The sequence below is a fragment of the Hyperolius riggenbachi genome, chromosome 4, assembly GCF_040937935.1.
Source record: "Hyperolius riggenbachi isolate aHypRig1 chromosome 4, aHypRig1.pri, whole genome shotgun sequence".
Taxonomy (NCBI): domain Eukaryota; kingdom Metazoa; phylum Chordata; class Amphibia; order Anura; family Hyperoliidae; genus Hyperolius; species Hyperolius riggenbachi.
Genome location: NC_090649.1, coordinates 93,956,724 through 93,976,209, shown reverse-complemented (window position 1 = coordinate 93,976,209; position 19,486 = coordinate 93,956,724). Strand labels below are relative to the sequence as shown.

Genomic DNA, 19,486 nt, shown 5'->3' with positions numbered 1-19,486 from the left:
GAACGGAGGATCGTAGGAGGACGGCAGGGGACATGACTGCTACAGGGGGCCGATAGAAGCCCCAGGTAAGTGTCTTTTTTTTTTTTTTTTTTTCCTTTAACGCCACCTTTATGTTGGAACACTGTGCCATCTCTGACCCCTGTGCTTTCATTGTCCCCACCCTGTGCCACCTCTTTCCTGACCCTCCTCTGCTCCCCTCTTTGTCTTCTTATGACCCCCTTGTGCCTCCTTATGTCCCACTTGTGCCTTCTTTGCTCCACTTGTGCTACATATGTCTCTCTGTGACACCAGTTGGACCGCTGTGCCACCAATTTGTCCCCATGTCGCCTTTATTTCTACTGGCTTCCCTCCTGCACTCCCTGAAGCTGTGCTGTAACTCACCTCCCCACTGGAGTCCAATGCTGTCCATGCTTTTCTCAGCTGGTCTCTCCCACTTCCTCAGGCACGTCTGCGTGACTCAACGTCAATCACAGTGATTTCAGGGGGAGAATTAAAGGGAACCTAAGGTGAGGGGGACATGATGGAGGCTGACATATTTATTTCATTTTAAACAATGCAGATTGCCTGGCAGCACTGCTGATTCCCCTGCCTTCAAGGGCCCATCTCCACTATCGCGAATTCGCATGCGTTTTTCGCATGCAAATTCGCATAGCAATACAAGTGAATGGGACTGTTTCCACTTGTCAGGATTCCTTTGCGTGGAAACAAGCCTAAACAAGCATGCAGATCTGGTGTTTCTGACAAAATTAGCTTGTTCCAGGTGTGTGATACAGACACTACTGCAGCCAGAGCTATTAGCGGGACTGCCAGCCAGCTGGGATTGTTGAAAAGGAAATCAACATAGCAGCCACCATATGTCTCTTGCCTCAGGTTCCCTTCAAGAAAAAATAATCTGCAACAGGTTCATCTGAAGCCCAGACGTCTGATTTTGCTGTTTTTGTCTTTTATTAGAGGGGTTATAAAGAGCCGTGTCCTCAGTGTTCAGAAGTGAACTGGGGAATAAGTGATGAAGGCAAATTCTACTGCAAATCCTGCCACACTGTCATAGAGGTAAGTGCAAGCATATGACATCTGTTTAATAGTGGCATTTATTTACTGACACTGAAGAACATACAGTAAGTGATCCAGCAAATCTGGACAGGATTTTGTAAAACTTTTATAAGGTTGCAAATGGTTTGAAACGTTACCTGGGCCATATCAGAATACAGCGATGATTGCTGAGAAGTTAGTGAATTAGAGCTTGTGCCATTGAAGTCATACCTACACACCATCAGCAAGAACTCCTGTCACACAACCACTGATTTGCTATTGTGAAACACCCTCACTGTGTTTTCAAACTCTTGCCATCTAAAAACAGCCTTTAAAAAAAAGAAAATACACTTTTTGGGCTTGTTTGATGGACCACTAAAAGTAGTAGTGTGCTCAAAGTAGTTTAAGGCCTCTTTCACACCAAGACGTTGCATTTTAGGGGACGTTAAGGTCGCATAACGTGCCCCTAACGCAACGCATGGTGGTGTTGAAGTTGGACATCAGATTGAGCCACGTTATGAGGCTCTTGGTGCTATCCTGGGAAGTCCTGATCTTTTCAATGATTCGGATGATTCGAATTGGATCATTGAAAAGATCCGGATCTTTGAAACGAATCTTTGAATCTTTGAATCATTTTACTAGGGAAGCAGGAAGCAGGGGTGCAGCAGAGTGAGTGGTGCAGGAGAATGAGGGCACATTGAGGGTGCTAATGGGGAAGGGAGAGATGCAGTAGGAAGATTGTGCTTGTGCACAGAAGTTGCAGTTCCTGTTTCTTCCAGACATCCACTGTGAACCGAATCGTTCATTGTGATGATCTGGATGATTCGACTCACAAAAAAGATCTAAAGATCCGAATTGTTCATGATCTGGACAACACTACAGTGCAGTGAATATTAATTAGCCATGTGGCTAGGAACAATAGCGGACTCTCCCCTTACTGAGCATGTGCGAACAGTCTAACGCACCTAAAACCACATATAACGCACAGCATGCTGCACTTACTTGGAACGTCCAGCGTTACACTGTAACGCAACGTGGGCACTGTGAACAGCCCATTGATTTTTCATTACTGTGAGTTGGGCTGCGTTACAGGCTGCTCTAACGTGCACCTGTAACGTCCCACTGTGAAAGCAGCCTAAATGTGGCTGTCACTGTGAACAGAAATGCAATTCACTTCTGTTACTGCTTTGGCTTCTTCTGCAACATACTGTACAACATTATCTTCTGCTTTTGCTGACAGTGCAGAAATCACTCACCAGCAGTCATTCTTTGCATTCAGCTTTTCTATACGTTATCAGCACTTAAAGCGGACCCAAACCAAACATTTTTTTAATTCAAAATATTTAGTTGCACCCCTCTGACACATACAAAGATACATAAACACTCTTTCAAGCCTATGAGCATTTCAGTGCATGTTTTTCACCCTTCTCTTTTCATAACTAGGGTTATACAGGTGACAGCCATTACTTCTGAGATTAGTAGGAGGTTTTAAATCATGGGTGTGTTTGTGATCAGCTACCCTCCCTCACAGGGGCATCGTCTATGTAAAATCTCACAAAAGCTGAGATCACCTCCCCTGTGACATCATCAGTAGCAGCCTGTGTTTGGTTTTTGTTTTTTATCTCCTCCACCAGTTTGCCGGAAAAATCCCGGCAATATGAAAGGAAGGGAGGGGTTCCTCCAATAAATGTAAAATATTTTATATTTGTCATCATGCAGCTGAAAAAAGGCTGCCATTTATTATTATAATTTAGAAAATAGATTTTATTTCTGAAATCTTTTATTTTTAATTTGGGTCCACTTTAAAGCAAATCAAAAATAAACTTATGAGATAATGAATTGGTATGTGTAAAACAGCTAATGCCTGGTACACACACTGCAACTTCATGTCAGATTGACGGTCCAACCGATAATTTACGGCAGGTCAATTCTGAGTTTTGATCGTTTTTTTCTGATCGATTTTGTATCGAAGTAATTGAAAAATTGATCAGAAATCAGATAAGACCTGTTGGAAATTATCGATTTGACCGTCAATCTGGCAGGAAATTGCACCACGTGTACCAGGCATAAGAAATGGAACAACAGTAGCAAAGAAAAGTCTCATATTGTTTCCAGTACAGGAAGAGTTAAGAGACTTCAGTTGTTATCGATGCAAAAGAACTTCTCTGGGCTCTCCCAACTTGTATCGAAGACATTCCTGTTTTCTGAAGCACCTGAACAGCCGAGAAACAGTGAGAGACATGTTGAGATAATGTTTTTACTGCTGGAAAGTTCAAAAAGTAATTATTTTTGTTTTATAGCTTAAAATACAGTGTGGTTTGTAAAATGCAAATATGGCCGAATGATGCAATGTTATATGAAAAAGCTATGTAACTGAAAATAAATATAAGAGAATATTTTCTTTGCTACTGATGTTCTATTCATTATCCGTACTATACATACATTGTATCATCAGGGTTTTTTTTTGCTTCAGGTTTGCTTTAACCACTTCAGGACCGGCCGCCTAACCACCCCCCCTTAAGGACCAGGGCAATTTGCATGGAGGGGGGGGGGCGAGTTTGGGGGGGTCGGGCGGCCGGATCCCATCTGTGGCTGGCTAGGCATGGTTTCCCCCATTGAGGCAGGTGTCCCACCTGTAGCTGGCAGCCATCACTCACCTTCCAGGCTCCAGCGATGAGCCGCAGTAGCCACCTCTTCTCCAGCCGGCATCTCCACTCCAAATGACGCTCAGGGCCGGGTCGCGGCTTGATGACTTCATCAAGCTGGGACCCGGCGCTGACGTCAGACAGAGCAGAGATGCCGGCCAGAGCAGAGGGTGGTGCCGATCGTCGCTGGAACGGCAGGAAGGTGAGTGGATCCTGTTCTTTTCCCCCTGCCGCAGCCGCTGCTGTCAGAGTGATCACTACGATCCGCCGGCGATCGTAGTGATCAGCAGCCATACGCGATGGCTGCTGATCACTCGGGGGAGATGCCAGCTGTCATATGACAGCTTAATCTCCCCTCTCCGGTGCGCACGATCGCGTTTGGACAGTTTGTTAGCGCGGATGTTGAATCAACATCCGGTCAGAACGGTAGCACCACCTGCTGGACGTTGATTCAACGTCCGTGATCCACAAAAGGTTAAATAGTGAGATGATTATCAGCATACGAAGTCAATTATTTCCTATGGCAGCAGTAGAGAAAGCTTGCAGACAGGATACTCGAGCAAAGACAGTGGCATAGCAATAGAAAATGAAGTGATTCTAACCATACCAGGGCCCCTTGATATGAGGGTCCCACATAGCACCCTCCTCCTGCTGCTACACTAGCTCTTTATTGGTGATATAGTGGTATATGTGTTTTGATTAGTGTTAATCATTAGCACACCATTCCTTTTCCCAGGGCCGGCGCTACCATAGAGGCAAAGGAGGCAGCTGCCCCAGGGCCCCAGAGCTTGTAGGGGCCCCCAGTGGCTACAAGAGGGAAAAAAATGTTTCAAATCGACCTTATAGTTTTTGAGAAAATCGATTTTAAAGTTTCAAAGGGAAAAAAAAAATACACATTTAAAAACCAGCCGACTTCAATGGTTAATAGCAAATCCACATTAATTGCTAGAAACCCTAAATTTGCAGGATATGTTAAGGAGATCATTGGGAATAAGAGGAAAAACAATTTTTCAAAAAGACCTTATAGTTTTTGAGAAAATCGATTTTAAAGTTTTGAAGGAAAAAGTATACTTATAAATGCGGAAAATGTCACTTTTAGTACCTAACGGTAGTGTAATTTTACATGTATCAAGAGAAAGAGCAATACATTTCCTGACGGGGTTTCCAGGGGGTCCATACGCAGCCGCAGCGCTTTGGCCAGAGATCGCTATACAGCCACAATATGGCTGTATGAAGATCCCTGGCATTTTTTTCCTACTTTCCCAAAAAAAAATTTTTTATGTTTCGAGTGTGGGAATTTTTTTTTTTTTTTTTTAATTTATGTGGGGTCCCCCCTCCTGAAACTTTTTAACCCCTTGTCCCCCATGCAGGCTGGGGTAGCCAGAATGTGGAGCTCCGACCTATTGGGCCTTTAAACCCTGACTATACCAGCTGCAAAAAGGTCCCTTAATGCCAATTTTTGCTCCGGGGTATCTGTTGGGGGGGGGGGGGCAGCCCAGCCCAGCCCAGCCCAGGTTTATTTTGTCCTGGGGCCCCATTGTTGCTTAAACCGGCCCTTCCTTTTCCTCTGCTCTCACCTCTCACACAGTGGCTGCCCTTGGAAAGACAATTTTGACGGTCTGTATCATGCAATTATTTTACATACAGTGTTCGGGTGGGGAGTGCAAAGCTTGCACTGGGGCCCATAGCCCTGTAACTACACCACTGAGCAGAACACAGTAATTAGTAATACTAACTAGTACTATCAGTAAGAGCACAGTGTAAGGCCTGGTTCACACTGCAAGGGCTTTTTAAAGGAGAACTGTAGTGAGAGGTATATAGAGCCTACCATATTGATTTCCTTTTAAGCAATACCAATTGCCTGGCTCCAATACTTTTAGCCATAGACCCTGAACAAGCATGAAGCAGATCAGGTGTCTCTGACATTTTTGTCAGATCTGACAAGATTAGCTGCATGCTTGTTTCTGGTGTGATTCTGCAGGCAGATAGCTCAGCAGGGCTGCCAGGTAACCGGTATTGCTTAAAAGGAAATCAATATGGCAGCCTCCATAACCCTCTCACTACAGTTCTCCTTTAACTGCTAGTGAATTGTAAAGCTAATGCAATGCTATGGGGGATTTTTATAAAATCACAATGCTCAAGGGAGAACACATACATAGCATTACATCAGCAAGAGCTAGAGGAGCTGTTAGGTATAAGGTCTCAGAGGAAAAAAACACATATATCAGTAGCTAAAGATTGGCTTTACTTACATTACATATGCATTTCACTGTCCATGTTTGGATTTCACAGAATTTTTATATAGTATTTGCAGAGAATGATGCTCCTGACAGCTCATGGCAGGTTCCATGTTTGTCTGTCTCCTATGAAGCCAAATGTATCATCATGTCCTCCCTGCTTCCTGATGATTTGGCTCAGAAAAAAAACAACACTACTGTGCAGTGAATATTAATTAGCCATGTGGCTAGGAACAATAGCGGACTCATGCAGTATAATCTGCCCTGTGATTTTTCAGTGCTGTGAGCTGGACGTCATTACATGCTGTTGTAACATGAGCCTGTAACTTCTCACTAGCAGCAGAGGGTAGGACCCAAGGTGGGAAGAAGCAGCCCCAGAATGCTTTGCAGTATGTTATGCAGCCTCTTGGCCTCTTAAGAGCTTGGGTCTAAGGCCACATACACACATCAGACCATAGTCTTTTGCAAATGAAAGATCACAGACCAATTTTACCCCCTTCCATGTAGTATGAGAGCCATACCTACACAGTCTATTCTATGGAGCTGAACTCCCCATCACACAGAAATCTTTGCAAGATGCTGCACACAAAGATGCCCGTACACATGCAACAGATCAGTATCTGCAAAAGATCTGTTCCTGCCAAAGACCCGTTCCTGCAAAATGCATTCATAGTCTATGAGATCTGCAGATCAGATCCACCAGGATGGATTTTCAGACCTGCAGATGATTGTCTGATCTGCAGATGAATGTCAGTTAAACAAGGTGTGTATGATGATCTGCAGATCTCATAGACAATATATGAATGCAATTTGCAGGAACGGATCTTTGGCAGGAACAGATCTTTTGCAGATACTGATCTTTTGTGTCTGTACAGCATCTGTGTGTGCAGCATCTTGCAAAGATTTTTTTCTGATGGGGAGTTCAGCTCCATAGAAAAGACTGTGTAGAGAATGGCTCTCATGCTACATGAAGGGTGGTAAGATTGGTCTGTGATCTTTCATTTTCCAAAGACTATAGTCTGATGTGTATGAGCCTTATCAGCCTTGCTGTTCAGCACACATCAAAAGTGAGGCTGCACACCACCGGGTCTATGCGAATTTTCATGCGAATTTTCACGATGTATGTGAAATTAACCATGGCAGTGCTGGTGTGATTTTTCCATTGTTTCTATGCGAATTCGCATGAAAATTCGCATACCCAAACCACATGCGAATTTCCTATTAAATACATTGTATGCGATTCGCATAGCGGTAAGCGGTATGCAAATTCTGATGGCTCTGCCATGCGAATTTTTTCTGCACAGAAAAACGCAAAGGAATCCTGACAAGTGGAAACAGTCCCATTCACTTGTATTGCTATGCGAATTTGCATGCTAAAAATGCATGCGAATTCGCGATAGTGGAAATGGGCCCTAAGAGAGATTTTTAACTTCAGTATTGCCTTTTTGGCTTCCTTCTAAACTGTTTAACACAGGAGAATAGAGGTTTAAATTAGCTTTTGCAGTCTGACAGTTACTCTTTAGAATCACAAGCACTTAAAAAAGCTCTTGCTGTGTGAATCATCCTTAAAAACCTGAACTGAAAATTAAAAGACAAAATAAACATACACAAGTCATACTTACCTCCTGTGTAATCTACTCCTCAATCTATTTTTCCTCTCCTGCTTCCTGTTTGTCCACTGTGATCAATGGAATTCTCCGTCCTCCATTTTGAAAATGGCTATTACCCCATAACAGCTTCCTGGTCAGCACACTGTTAAACTGTAACATCGCCCACTTGAGCCATAGGGAAACATGGACACATCAGTTCTCCTCTCAGCTGAAACTGACAGCAACCGATATATAACTGACAGCAACTGATATATTTCAGTTCTGACAAAATGTTGTCAGAACTGGAAGGGATCACTGTAAGAAGAAAATGGTGAGCTTCTGAGAGGAACTGATGGCAAGGTAACTATGTAATGTTCATTTGAAGTTACCTCATGTGTTTATTTTAAATAATTTTGCTCAGTACAGGTTCTCTTTAAAGAGAGCAAAATATATATATAAATTATGATATAATGAATTGGTTGTGTAGTATGGATAATTACTAGAACATTAGTAGCAAAGAAAATATTCTCATATATTTTTATTTTCAGTTATATAGTGTTTTTTATCACATTTTATCATTGTCTAATATTTGCAGTTTTCACACTACTCAGCACTCTAAATGATTTTACAGAGCAGCCCAGTGAACTATTGACCTGTCCTCTGGGGGGAAAAATTTATTACAGTGACTGACAGTTGAGATAACCAGCTTCAGAAGACAGAACTCTCATCGACTTTGAAAGTCGTGGCGCTCAATGGCTCTTTTGCATAGATAACTGGAGTTTCTTAACTCTTTCTGTACTGGAAACAATATTAGACTTATGTCTCTGCTCCTAATATTTTATTTCTTAGCTGTACTACACATACAAATCATTATTTCATAATTTTTTTTTCCGCTTCAGTGTAACAATTTACACTACAAATGTTGGTATTCACATGTCTGTATCTTAATGTGTACCTTAGACAAAGAACACCTCAGAATTTATACATGGGGCTCCAGCCCGTTGTATTCTATTTGGTCGCTCAAATTCCGTCCAGTCCTTTCCTTTCTCTCACCGTCTGGCATAATAAAGTCCCCAGCTGGCCTAGCCAAGTGCTACTGCATATGCACAGTCCCCGATCGTGCTCTTGTGCCTAGGAGCACTCTGCACATGCGCAGTCCCCGATCGTGCTCCTGTGACTGGGAGCGCTCTGCACATGCACAGTCCCCGATCGTGCTCCTGTGACTGGGAGCGCTCTGCACATGCGCAGTCCCGGATCGTGCTCCTGTGACTGGGAGCGCTCTGCACATGCGCAGTCCCCGATCGTGCTCCTGTGACTGGGAGCGCTCTGCACATGCACAGTCCCCGATCATGCTCCTGTGACTGGGAGCGCTCTGCACATGCGCAGTCCCTGGTCGTGCTCCTGTGACTGGGAGCGCTCTGCACATGCACAGTCCCCGATCGTGCTGTGACTGGGAGCACTCTGCACATGCACAGTCCCCGATCGTGCTCCTGTGACTGGGAGCGCTCTGCACATGCGCAGTCCCGGATCGTGCTCCTGTGACTGGGAGCGCTCTGCACATGCACAGTCCCCGATCGTGCTCCTGTGACTGGGAGCGCTCTGCACATGCACAGCCCCGGATCGTGCTCCTGTGACTGGGAGCTCTCTGCACATGCGCAGTCCCCGATTGTGCTCCTGTGACTGGGAGCGCTCTGCACATGCGCAGTCCCTGATCGTGCTCCTGTGACTGGGAGCGCTCTGCACATGCGTAGTCCCCGATCGTGCTCCTGTGACTGGGAGCGTTCTGCACATGCGCAGTCCCCGATCGTGCTCCTGTGACTGGGAGCGCTCTGCACATGCGTAGTCCCCGATCATGCTCCTGTGACTGGGAGCTCTCTGCACATGCGCAGTCCCCGATCGTGCTCCTGTGACTGGGAGCGCTCTGCACATGCACAGATCACAAATACTGTAAGTGCGCTTGTACAGAATACTCCTAGCCATGGGAGCATGAACGGATGGTGTGCACAGCCAGGATCGTGTACAACGGAGGGAACCGAATGAAACCCTAGGTACCAGATGGACTACAGGAGGCTGGAGAAAGCCCCAGGTAAGTAAAAATCCTGAGTTGTTCATCTCAGGTTTCCTTTCAAAAGGGTGCAAAACAAGTAATACAAATATATTTCATTATTCATCTGTCTTGCTTTTAATAGTATTGTGTTAAAGGATATCCGAGGCGAATCAAAAAACTAGCTTTACTTACCTGTGGCTTCTTCCAGCCCCTAGAGGTCGCGTCTGGCCCTCGCCGCAGCTCTTGTCTTCTCTCTGGTCCCACTGACAGGCTGACCTCCAGCAGGTTGGCGTCTTCTGCGCGGGCACGCTCACATCATCAGGAGCGTACTGCGCCTGTGTTCCCAGTGGCATGGGCACGAGCATGCTTGTGCATTCGCAGAAGAGCTTCAGAGCATGCCAGGGGAACCAGAGAGAAGACTGGAGCTGCGTCAAGGGACAGGTGTGACCTCTAGTGGCTTGAAGACGAGGGTTGTTTTTTTTTTTTTTAATGTGGCTCAGATATCCTTAAAGTTAACCTCCGGACTAAAAATCTACTCAGCAGAACTGAAAAGGCTTGGTGTTTCTTTAACAGTTTCACAGCATCAGAACTTTTTCTTACCAAAGCATAATTTTTTTAGCTGCATTTTTAGCCAAGCTCCACCCATCAAAGAAAACTACCTGGGCGGTTTTTCCCTGATGCTGTGCAAAGCATGATGGGATTTCCTATGTTGTTGTTCATGTTGCCTAGCAACTGGGAGGGGTGATCAGCACACAGGACAGTTGGAACTGTGTCTCACGCTCCCTGTCACCTCCTTTCAACCAAAAAGATGGCTGCCCTCATGAAATCAAATATTTGTGTAACGATTGGTGTTAGCTAACAGATTTTCTGATTATTGGTGATCTGCAGTATCACCAATAATACAGATGCTATACCTGATTATGTGGTAATCTGCAGAATCACCAATAATGCTAGTATAGCCAGATACAAGACTACCAATGTGAGATAGTGTTTGGTGTAACAGTAATTAGGATGAGCGGGTTCACCCGAGGAGTGGGTGACCCAGACAGTACTGCAGCCGGTACTCACTATTGGGCAGGTGAGTCAGACCGTGCTGCAGCCGAGAGTGTTGGAAGCACAAACGTAAGTAGAAGATAATAAAACCAGAGCTGAACAACTGATCACCTGTGGAGCAGGTGATTCAGGTAGTACTGCAGCCTAGTAGTGTTTGGTGCACAGCACAAGGAGGAGTAATACAATTAGTACTGCACTAACGATCCCCTGTGGAACAGGTGATACGAACTGTATAGCAGCCTAGGCGTAGTTGATACAGAAGGTACTGCAGTCTAAGTGTAGGCAATACAGACAGTACTGCAGCCTAGGTGTAGATGATACAGACAGTAATTTCCCTCACCAGTGGCTAGGCCCACTGGTGCAGGTAGTGAGGTCAGACAGGCAGAGTAGGCAACGAGCGGACAGGTACAGTACAGAAACGGAAGACTGATTCAGCGTCAATAACAAGCAGGGTAGGCAACGTGAATCAGATGGCTGAGGTACAGAATCGACAAACAGGAGGATAGTCAGAGTAAGCAGAAAATCATAACAAATAAACAATGCAATTAGTACTTTAATCTATCAACAGAATCTGGCTAAGTGTGGATCCCCGTCTCCGGCCGGTTCTAGCACACTTTGGGATCTGACAAGGGTCTGAGCGCTAACACGATAGCATTTGCAACAGCAGACGAGGAGCTACTGACAGGCCTGTCCTATATATACCCAACCATGCTCCACAGCGCCGCCCCAGTCACTCAGCCAATCCGGACGCTGGCTGGAATCAGCTGACCGCGCGTCAGCTGACTCCCCTCCTAGATGCATAAAGGTCCTGTCGCTCGGCTCGCGCGTGCATAGCCCTTAACCTGTGAGCAATAGAAGGACCAGGCAAAGTCTCAGCATGTAACCGCGCGGCAGAGGCCGCTGGCTGATACGCGGAGATAGCCGCCATGCCGCTTGTCTCTGCGGCGGTATCTCCGCTATCTATTACAATTTGCCTGTTCTTTTAAAACAGGGTGGGTAAGAGATTATATTACCTATCTATTTTAATAAACAGAACTAATGTAACTTAATGACAGTATGTTTGTTTAGGCTGAAGTTCCTCTTTAAGTGTAACGTTTAAGTGCTCTGCCGCTGACACAGGAGACCTGGGTTTGAATCTTGGCTCTACCTGTTCAGTAAGCCAGCACCTATTCAGTAGGAGACCTTAAGCAAGTCTCCCTAACACTGCTACTGCCTATAGAGCGCGTCCAAGTGGTTGCAGCTCTGGCGCTTTGAGTCTGCCAGGAGAAAAGCGCAATATTAGTTTTTGTCTTTTTGTCTTTAAAGCAGATTTCTTTATGAGTATTCTACCAGTTTACATTCACCACTGTTCTTCAGCTTTAGTCAAAAAAAGAAGCAATTAAAGGGACACTGTAGGGGGGTCAGGGGAAAATGAGTTGAAGTAACCAGGGACTTCTAATGGTCCCCCACAGACATCCTGTGCCCGCGCAGCCACTCCCCAATGCTCCGGCCCCGCCTCCGGTTCACTTCTGGAATTTCAGACTTTAAAGTCTGAAAACCACTGCGCCTGCATTGCCGTGTCCTCACTCCCGCTGATGGCACCAGGAGCGTACTGCGCAGGCCCAGTATGGTCTGTGCCTGCACCATTGCCTCCTGGTGACATCAGGGGAAGCGAGGACACGGCAACGCAGGCGCAGTGGTTTTCAGACGTTAAAGTCTGAAATTCCAGAAGTGAATCGGAGGCGGGGCCGGAGCATCGGTGAGTGGCTGCGCAGGCACAGGATGTCTGTGGGGGACCATTTGAAGCCCCGGGTAAATTCAACTCATTTTCCCCCGACCCCTCTACAGTATCCCTTTTAATTGCTTTGCTTTTTAGGATGAACTCTGTCACAAAGGTGCGGTCACTTCAAGTCTTTTATGGCTAAGAGGAACAGTATCCGTGCGGTGTACCACTGTTTCTTACCTTAGTTTCTCTTGTAACATCACAGAAAACCAGGGAAGTTGATGAAGAAGATCTTTTCCTTCAAGGTGCAAAGGTCCAGTCTTTATCCAGAGGACTAAGGAAAGAGAAACGTGAAGGTAAGTGGTGGCTGATCTGAAGTTTACAGAAGTATTTTACGTTAAAGAAGAACTCAGACACTTATTTAGCTCTCATATTCATGTGATTGATGTTTTCAGCACGACCCCATGACTGCTACCAAAAAGTCTGACACTAATTAGCGGGACAGTTAGACCTGAATGAGTGCAGGTGTGGTTGTGTCATAAGAATGTAAGTGTTAATAGATCATCACAAAGTACTAACAGAGCTATGTGTAATACTTAACAGCACACTGATGACTTTCGGACCTGTCAGTAGGACATATACCTTAGGCCCAAAGTTGCAGAGATTCTTGTTTTATGATATCCTCACAACATAATGGATGGTGCTCAAGACCATAGACAAAGTCTAAACAAAAGTCTCAGTCTGGCACTATAGTTTTAATTGTTGCAAAAAAGTGAACATGTGATTGCAAGATGCAGTCTAAAAATACATAGCAAAAAGATTGTGCTTGATCAAAAAATGTGTCAAAGTGGTATAATGACAGCAAGACATTTGTGGCTATACCTGGGTGTAGGGGAGGCAGCGGGTGTGGGCGCCAATAGGTGCACGGCCTTACGCCGTTTCACAGGGCAAAGGCCAAGCTTGCCCTCCTCGGAGGAAGCTTGGCCGTTGCCCTGGTTACAGCTAAATAGTTAATGCACAGCTGTCTTACAAGCTGGATTTACACTTGAGGTGTGTGATGCCCCTCCCCCGCGACATCGCACCACAACGTACAAAATCACAAACATATGACCCTGCGGCAGAGTGCACAGACGGTAATGCCATGCAGCCCTTGCGTTGGATCGGATACTCCTGGCGTACCGCAACAGATCATTATAGGTGTGACAGTCTCTATAGACTATCATTGCTTTTGCAGCCCCATGTGATAAAATAGGGTAACGCAATGCAGGTTTAACCTGCAAGTGTAAAAGGGGTCTAAAGAAAAAGAGTAAACACAGTTGTTTGACAGTAAATGACTTCAGCCAACCACTAACCAGGAGTGAAAGAAAAGCTTTTGTGTTATCATTCATATTGTATGACAAATGGTTCAGAAATCATCAATTCTGCCAGGGTATGTAAACTGAGCACAACTGTATAATTAGAGCAGCAGAAGACAAATGTGGTTATTGGGGTAGAGAATATAACCATGTACATTTGGATTAATGTTATTGTCAGTAAAGTGTATTATTATGTTTTCTTTTTGCAGAGAAGGGCTGGGAGTGGTATGTTTGTGAAGGTTTTCAGTTTGTGGTGTTTAAACAAGCAGAAGCACTTCAAGCCTTAGGCGTGAATCCTCGAATTAAGGTAAGTAAACGTGTAAAAGACCTCTTCTCATGCAATAAAAGACCTTCAATAGATTACCATACACCAGGGGTCGGGAACCTTTAGGCTGGGAGCAGAGCTGGGACAAGGTCCTCCAGCACCCAAGGCTGAGACACCAAAGTGCGTCCCTCCATCCCTCCCACCCCAGCTGTCACACACTAATTGCTATTAGACTAAGAGGGCCACAGGGCCCACAACCTCCCCAACACCTTAATATCTAGTTATCTGGTTTGCAGTCACTGCTATGTACTCCTTTTCTTATTTCTTTCTGCTTCAAACACAATTAGGAATGACAGCTGAATGAATTGTACGCCCCCTCCTACACTGCGCCCTGCGGCTGGAGCTTTTCCAGCCTATGCCTCGGCCCGGCCCTGGCTGGGAGAGCCATAAACGCCACATATTTTAAAATGTAATTCTGTGAGACCCATACAATATATTTCAAACTGGCACAGTGTGCATGCGCAGCAGAGGGCTCACATCCCTGTTGCCATGGTGATGTGTATACAGTTGATCCGCCGGGCAGCGGAAGTGTCAGACACGTCTTCAGCTTCTTTTGGGTTTCAGCAACATCAGCAATTTCCCAGACAGGAGAAATACCAACTAACAGCTTGTACAATTAGCTAGCTGACTTGGGGTTGATTTTACTTTGTAAGACGAGATCCCCGCACTTTGGCCCAATAGGCTGCCTGTCAAGTGACAGACATTCTACTGGGCCAATCAAAGTGCAGGGATCTGGTCCTACAAAGTCACTGGACCTGACAGTCCGGAGTGGGACAATTGAAGCAGCCATTCATTTTGGAGTAGTGCAAGTTAGTAGTGCATGCTGCAGCAGTAGCGTGCCTACTTTGAAAATGTTACTTGCGCTGCCACACTAAGCTGTGCTACTTGAGCAGTGTAGCTTAGTGAATCAACCCCTACTGATTTGTATGTGAGCCAGATGTAGCCATCAAAAGAGCCACATCTGGCTCCCGAGCCATTGGTTCCCTACCCCTGGCAAACACAATATTACATAATGTAGAACACCCGAGCTTATGCAGTATGGCTTTCAGTAGCTTATAATATATCACACAATATAGCAGACCTTGGCTCTTACAGTGGGAGGCTTCCAGCAGTATACAGAATATCAGAGACTGTAGATCTCTGCTTATGGAGTAGAAGGCTTTTAGTAGGGTACAGTATGCCAGAGAACACCCATAAAAATGATTTGGGGCCCTGTTTTATATAGCATCTTAAACTAATTAAAATGGGCATAATTCAAGATTATAGATTAGACATTAGATTCAATAACTATATTAATTTAAGGCCCCACTGAACAGAATTATGATTGGAAATCGATCAAAATGACGATTGGGCAGCCACATGCCAGAATTGATCATTGTGATCAAATCAAGTAATGTATCGGCACTTTTGGTTGTGGAAAGTCACCTGGCCTCAAAATGGAACCTTTTGCCATTGCTTTTATGACTTCTCAATACAAATGCTGCTGTAGCCTTTTGTTTGCATATAATGAATACTATATATATTACTACAGGATGAAGTTATTTGCAATTTTTGGAGGCGGTATCTTCAGAAGACGAGACAAGCCTATTGTAAGAAGCCCGTTCCCATCAGCCTATCATTATCTGAGGTGAGCAGCACAGAGTATGGGTATCATGAATGTCTATGAACACTGACTGTGGCAAGACCTTCATTTACTGTTTAAAGTGAATCTAAAGCAACATGTGTCATGGTGAGCTCTAATAAGAAATTATGTGAAGTTCCTGTTTTCCAGTACAGGAAGAGTTTTAAAAAAAAAAAAACCAAACCCTACTTATCTATGCAAAAGAGCTTCTCTGAGCAGTTGGTGAAGCCAGTCCTGTTTTCTGAAGAGCTTTAAATGGCTTGAGATAAGGTTTTACTGTCAAAGTTCAAAAGGTCATTACTGTTTTGTTTTACAGCTTAAAAGGCAGAGTGTGGTTTTAAAACTGCAACTGTGATAGTCTGATGCAATGTTATAAATAATGGTATATAGTTGAAAATAAAAATGACTCTTTTTTTTGTTTTTCTTTGCGACTAATGTTCTACGTATTATCCATACTGCACATACAATTCATTATCCCATTTATTTTTGCTTCAGGTTCATTTTGAAGCAAAACTAAACCAAACACTGAACAGGGCAAATTTAAACAGGACTCAGGGTAAAGCGTGAATGTAATCAAAGTGCCAAAGCTAATTCCATGACCATTACTTCTCTCCTCCTGTCCCCTCTGCAGCAGCTGGTGGCTGGGAGAATGAGATATGGCCATGTCACAATCAAAATAGGAAAACAATAGATGCCAGGCAACAATTTCGTTTTCTAAATAAGTTACTTTATCCTATACTATATAGCATCTGTCAATTGGCGCCCAACTTTGAGCTAGTGGCATTGCTGTGCTGCCTCTCTCATAGAAGACCTGGGTTCGATTCTCGGCTCTTCCTGTTCAGTAAGCCAGCACCTATTCAGTAGGAGACCTTGTGCAAGACTCCCTAACACTGCTACTGCCTATAGTGTGCACCCTAGTGGCTGCTGCTCTGGCGCTTTGAGTCCGTCAGGAGAAAAGCATGATATAAATGTTATTTGTCTTGTCTTAGTTAACCATTTTTATGCGGCAACAGAATGTGTGGCTAGCCTGCAAGCTAGGGACACATCTGTACAGCCTTGGCTGCAGTGTGGCCCGAGGGATCCAGCCCTGATCCCTGCCTGACAATATGCCTTGTGAATTAAATTGTGAGCTCACCTGAGGGACAGTTAAGTGACAAGACTATATACTCTGTAAAGCGCTGCAGAAGATGTGAGTGCTATATAAATACAAAATATTAATGTGTGTACGAGGTTTAACACATTGATAAGGGAAGATAAGTGCAAATAATATCTCCTTGATAGCTAAATTATCTTCTGCCTTGCCTGTGCTAGTATGAACTTTGCTCCCATAAGTTAACCTTCACAAAGCTTTTTATTAATGGTATGCAGTGTCTTCTAGGCAGAGCCCAGACATTCTGTTTTCTTTTAGATTAACTGTTGTGGCTTGGGGACTCTATTTATCGTTAACTCACTTGAAAATGTATGGGGGTGTAATTCTTTTGCAGATGATGACTTTTGAAGGATAAAATAAATGGAAAGGTATAAATGGCAAAGTGTTGTTGCCATTCATTGCTGAATCCAATAATTTTATAACATTTTCCTCCCCCCCCCTTACTCTTTATGGCAGGGGTCTCAGAGCAGTGCAGACTTCTCCGATCTCAGCAGTGAGCCTGAAGTCTTCAGCAATCTTTTCACTTCGGACAGTGAAGGTGGATCCATTTCTAATACCGGCTCCATCCTCCCTTCCTCAGCACACGCTACATCAGCCTCAGGTGAGTCTATTGCCCACTATGTGTTACAGTATGTGGACACTAACATAAGAAAAGGGATAATCTGCATATTTAGTGGTAGTGCATTGTGGGTAACCACAAATGTTCACTTATAACTGAATTATTGCAAATTTCCTTCTGTTTTAAGAAGGCAATTACACCAAGCTTTGCTTTTTTAGTAGGAGGGCTTTTTGGTTCCTTTTATCCCCCTATACATTCCTAGTAGTTTGGGTCACCCTGAGCTGCTTGGTTACTCTGTAACATAAGAAATACTCTCCACCTACCTGATTCACCCTATTGGATAAACGGATCTTCGCATTGAGTGACCTTTGGCTTTTCAGCTAACTGTTTCTTACAGAGTCTCTTTAAGCTGCATACAATTTACATGAAACCTGAATGCAAGGAGAAATTATTTACATATCATTGATCATCCCTAGTGATGAGATCTGTGAAGGGGAGGGCAGACAGTTGTATGCATGATATAAGTCCCTAATGTTGTCCAGGCCAGAGGTTCGTTGTTAAGTAGATTTGAATTGACATCTTGTTTTTTTTCAGAATTTTATAAACGTTCTTGGCAGGAACAGCTGGGAACTCTTGGCTTATATCTCACTTCAAGCTGGAGGGTGAATGCTACGCAACTAACCACTTTATGTGGCTGTAAATGCACTTTAAGGTGTTAAGGTTAGGCACCACCAGGGGGAATTAAGGTTAGGCACCACCAGGGGGTGTTAAGGTTAGGCACCACCAGGGGGAATTAAGGTTAGGCACCACCAGGGGGTGTTAAGGTTAGGCACCACCAGGGGGAATTAAGGTTCGGCACCACCATGGGGTGTTAAGGTTAGGCACCATTGGGTAGGGTAGGTCTGAGGGTTAGGCATTCGGTGGAGGGAGGGTTATGTGTGAGAGTAGGGTTAGGTTGTCATAGTAAAATATCGGTAAAGATTATGTTTGCAAAAGAATATTTCTCTTTTGAGTTTTCAGTGTATATAAGCTGTGTGTTCTAACATCTTGTCAGTATACAGGAACTAAGTCTGAAGAAGTAGCCGAAAGCTTACTTTTTTTTACCTCTAAGTTAACCAATAAATGATATCATACAGATTCAAAATGGCTTGATTCACATGAAGTGAAAATCTTACTTATGTAATGGGCGTTCTCTTTGGATTCAGAGGCAGAGGGGTTCGTCAGTGTCCGCTCGGGGTCTATAGATGGAGCATCCTACAAGAAGAAGAGGAAACGCTGGGAGAGGAAGATGTCCATGCCGATGACTCTGGCTTTCTGCTACCTCTCGCTGCTCTGGTTGAGGGAATCCATCACACTGTCTGATTTACTGAGGTAAGAAGTAAATCTTTATTGCGTAGAGTTGCAGTCACATCTTGGACAAGATGCCATGATGCGGTTCCATAATCGTTGCATATGGTTTCCGGACTAATAATGTGACATTTATTAGCACTGGGTTTCATTGGACATCATATCTTTTGAAGGGCCACAGCCAAAAATATTCTGCAGTGTTTAGTGTCCTGCAGCGTGTTGTGTCCTTGCATCTGGCCAAGCAGGAAGTGGCACGGGCTTTCGGTCACATCCTGCTTCACGGTATGCGGAAGTGCACAGAAGCGACGCGGAAAATATTTAAAAATCGATGTAGAGTGTAGACTAACATGACTTCCGGACCGATGCAGATTGCCACAGAAGCCTCACGGTAACGTAGTTCTGGACTAGCGTCAGATTGAACACTTCCGACAGACCGCACCACGACGCAGGTAATGTGAACTACCCCATATGTTTGCAATGGAGTGCGGTAGCAGTGTGTAAATTTGACACACCGCACCAACCCAGTGTGAAAGGGCCCTCAAGTAATATGATGCTGAGTATTTCGTGAAAGCAATATGGCAGCCCCCATGAAGCAAAGACAGCAGTGAAAGGTGAGTTGACACCGTGCACTGATGAAACCATGTTTTTAGCTATGAAGAACATGGCAGTGATGGAAACTTTTTGGTTTGCATCAGTGTCTACCTGATGCGAACATTGGCAGCATTATTATTTCAGAGACTCAGAAAACAACGTCTTTTGGCTTGTTGAAACCAATATTTGTCATTGCATTTTTCTCTTTATTAAAAAATAAAACTGACTTTTTTGTG

General features: G+C 44.4%; 1 protein-coding gene across 2 annotated transcripts in view; it reads left to right on the top strand.

Moving 5' to 3' along the window:
* The window catches only part of TAF1B (TATA-box binding protein associated factor, RNA polymerase I subunit B), a 119,677-nt gene that overhangs the window by 11,941 nt on the left and 88,250 nt on the right, over positions 1–19,486 (top strand). For both annotated transcript variants that reach the window (XM_068280318.1, XM_068280317.1), the window contains 6 exons: positions 952–1,050; positions 12,568–12,658; positions 13,867–13,964; positions 15,514–15,609; positions 17,210–17,354; positions 18,518–18,683. In XM_068280318.1, coding sequence (XP_068136419.1) covers positions 952–1,050; positions 12,568–12,658; positions 13,867–13,964; positions 15,514–15,609; positions 17,210–17,354; positions 18,518–18,683 — 695 coding nt within the window. The remainder of the gene's footprint in view (positions 1–951; positions 1,051–12,567; positions 12,659–13,866; positions 13,965–15,513; positions 15,610–17,209; positions 17,355–18,517; positions 18,684–19,486) is intronic.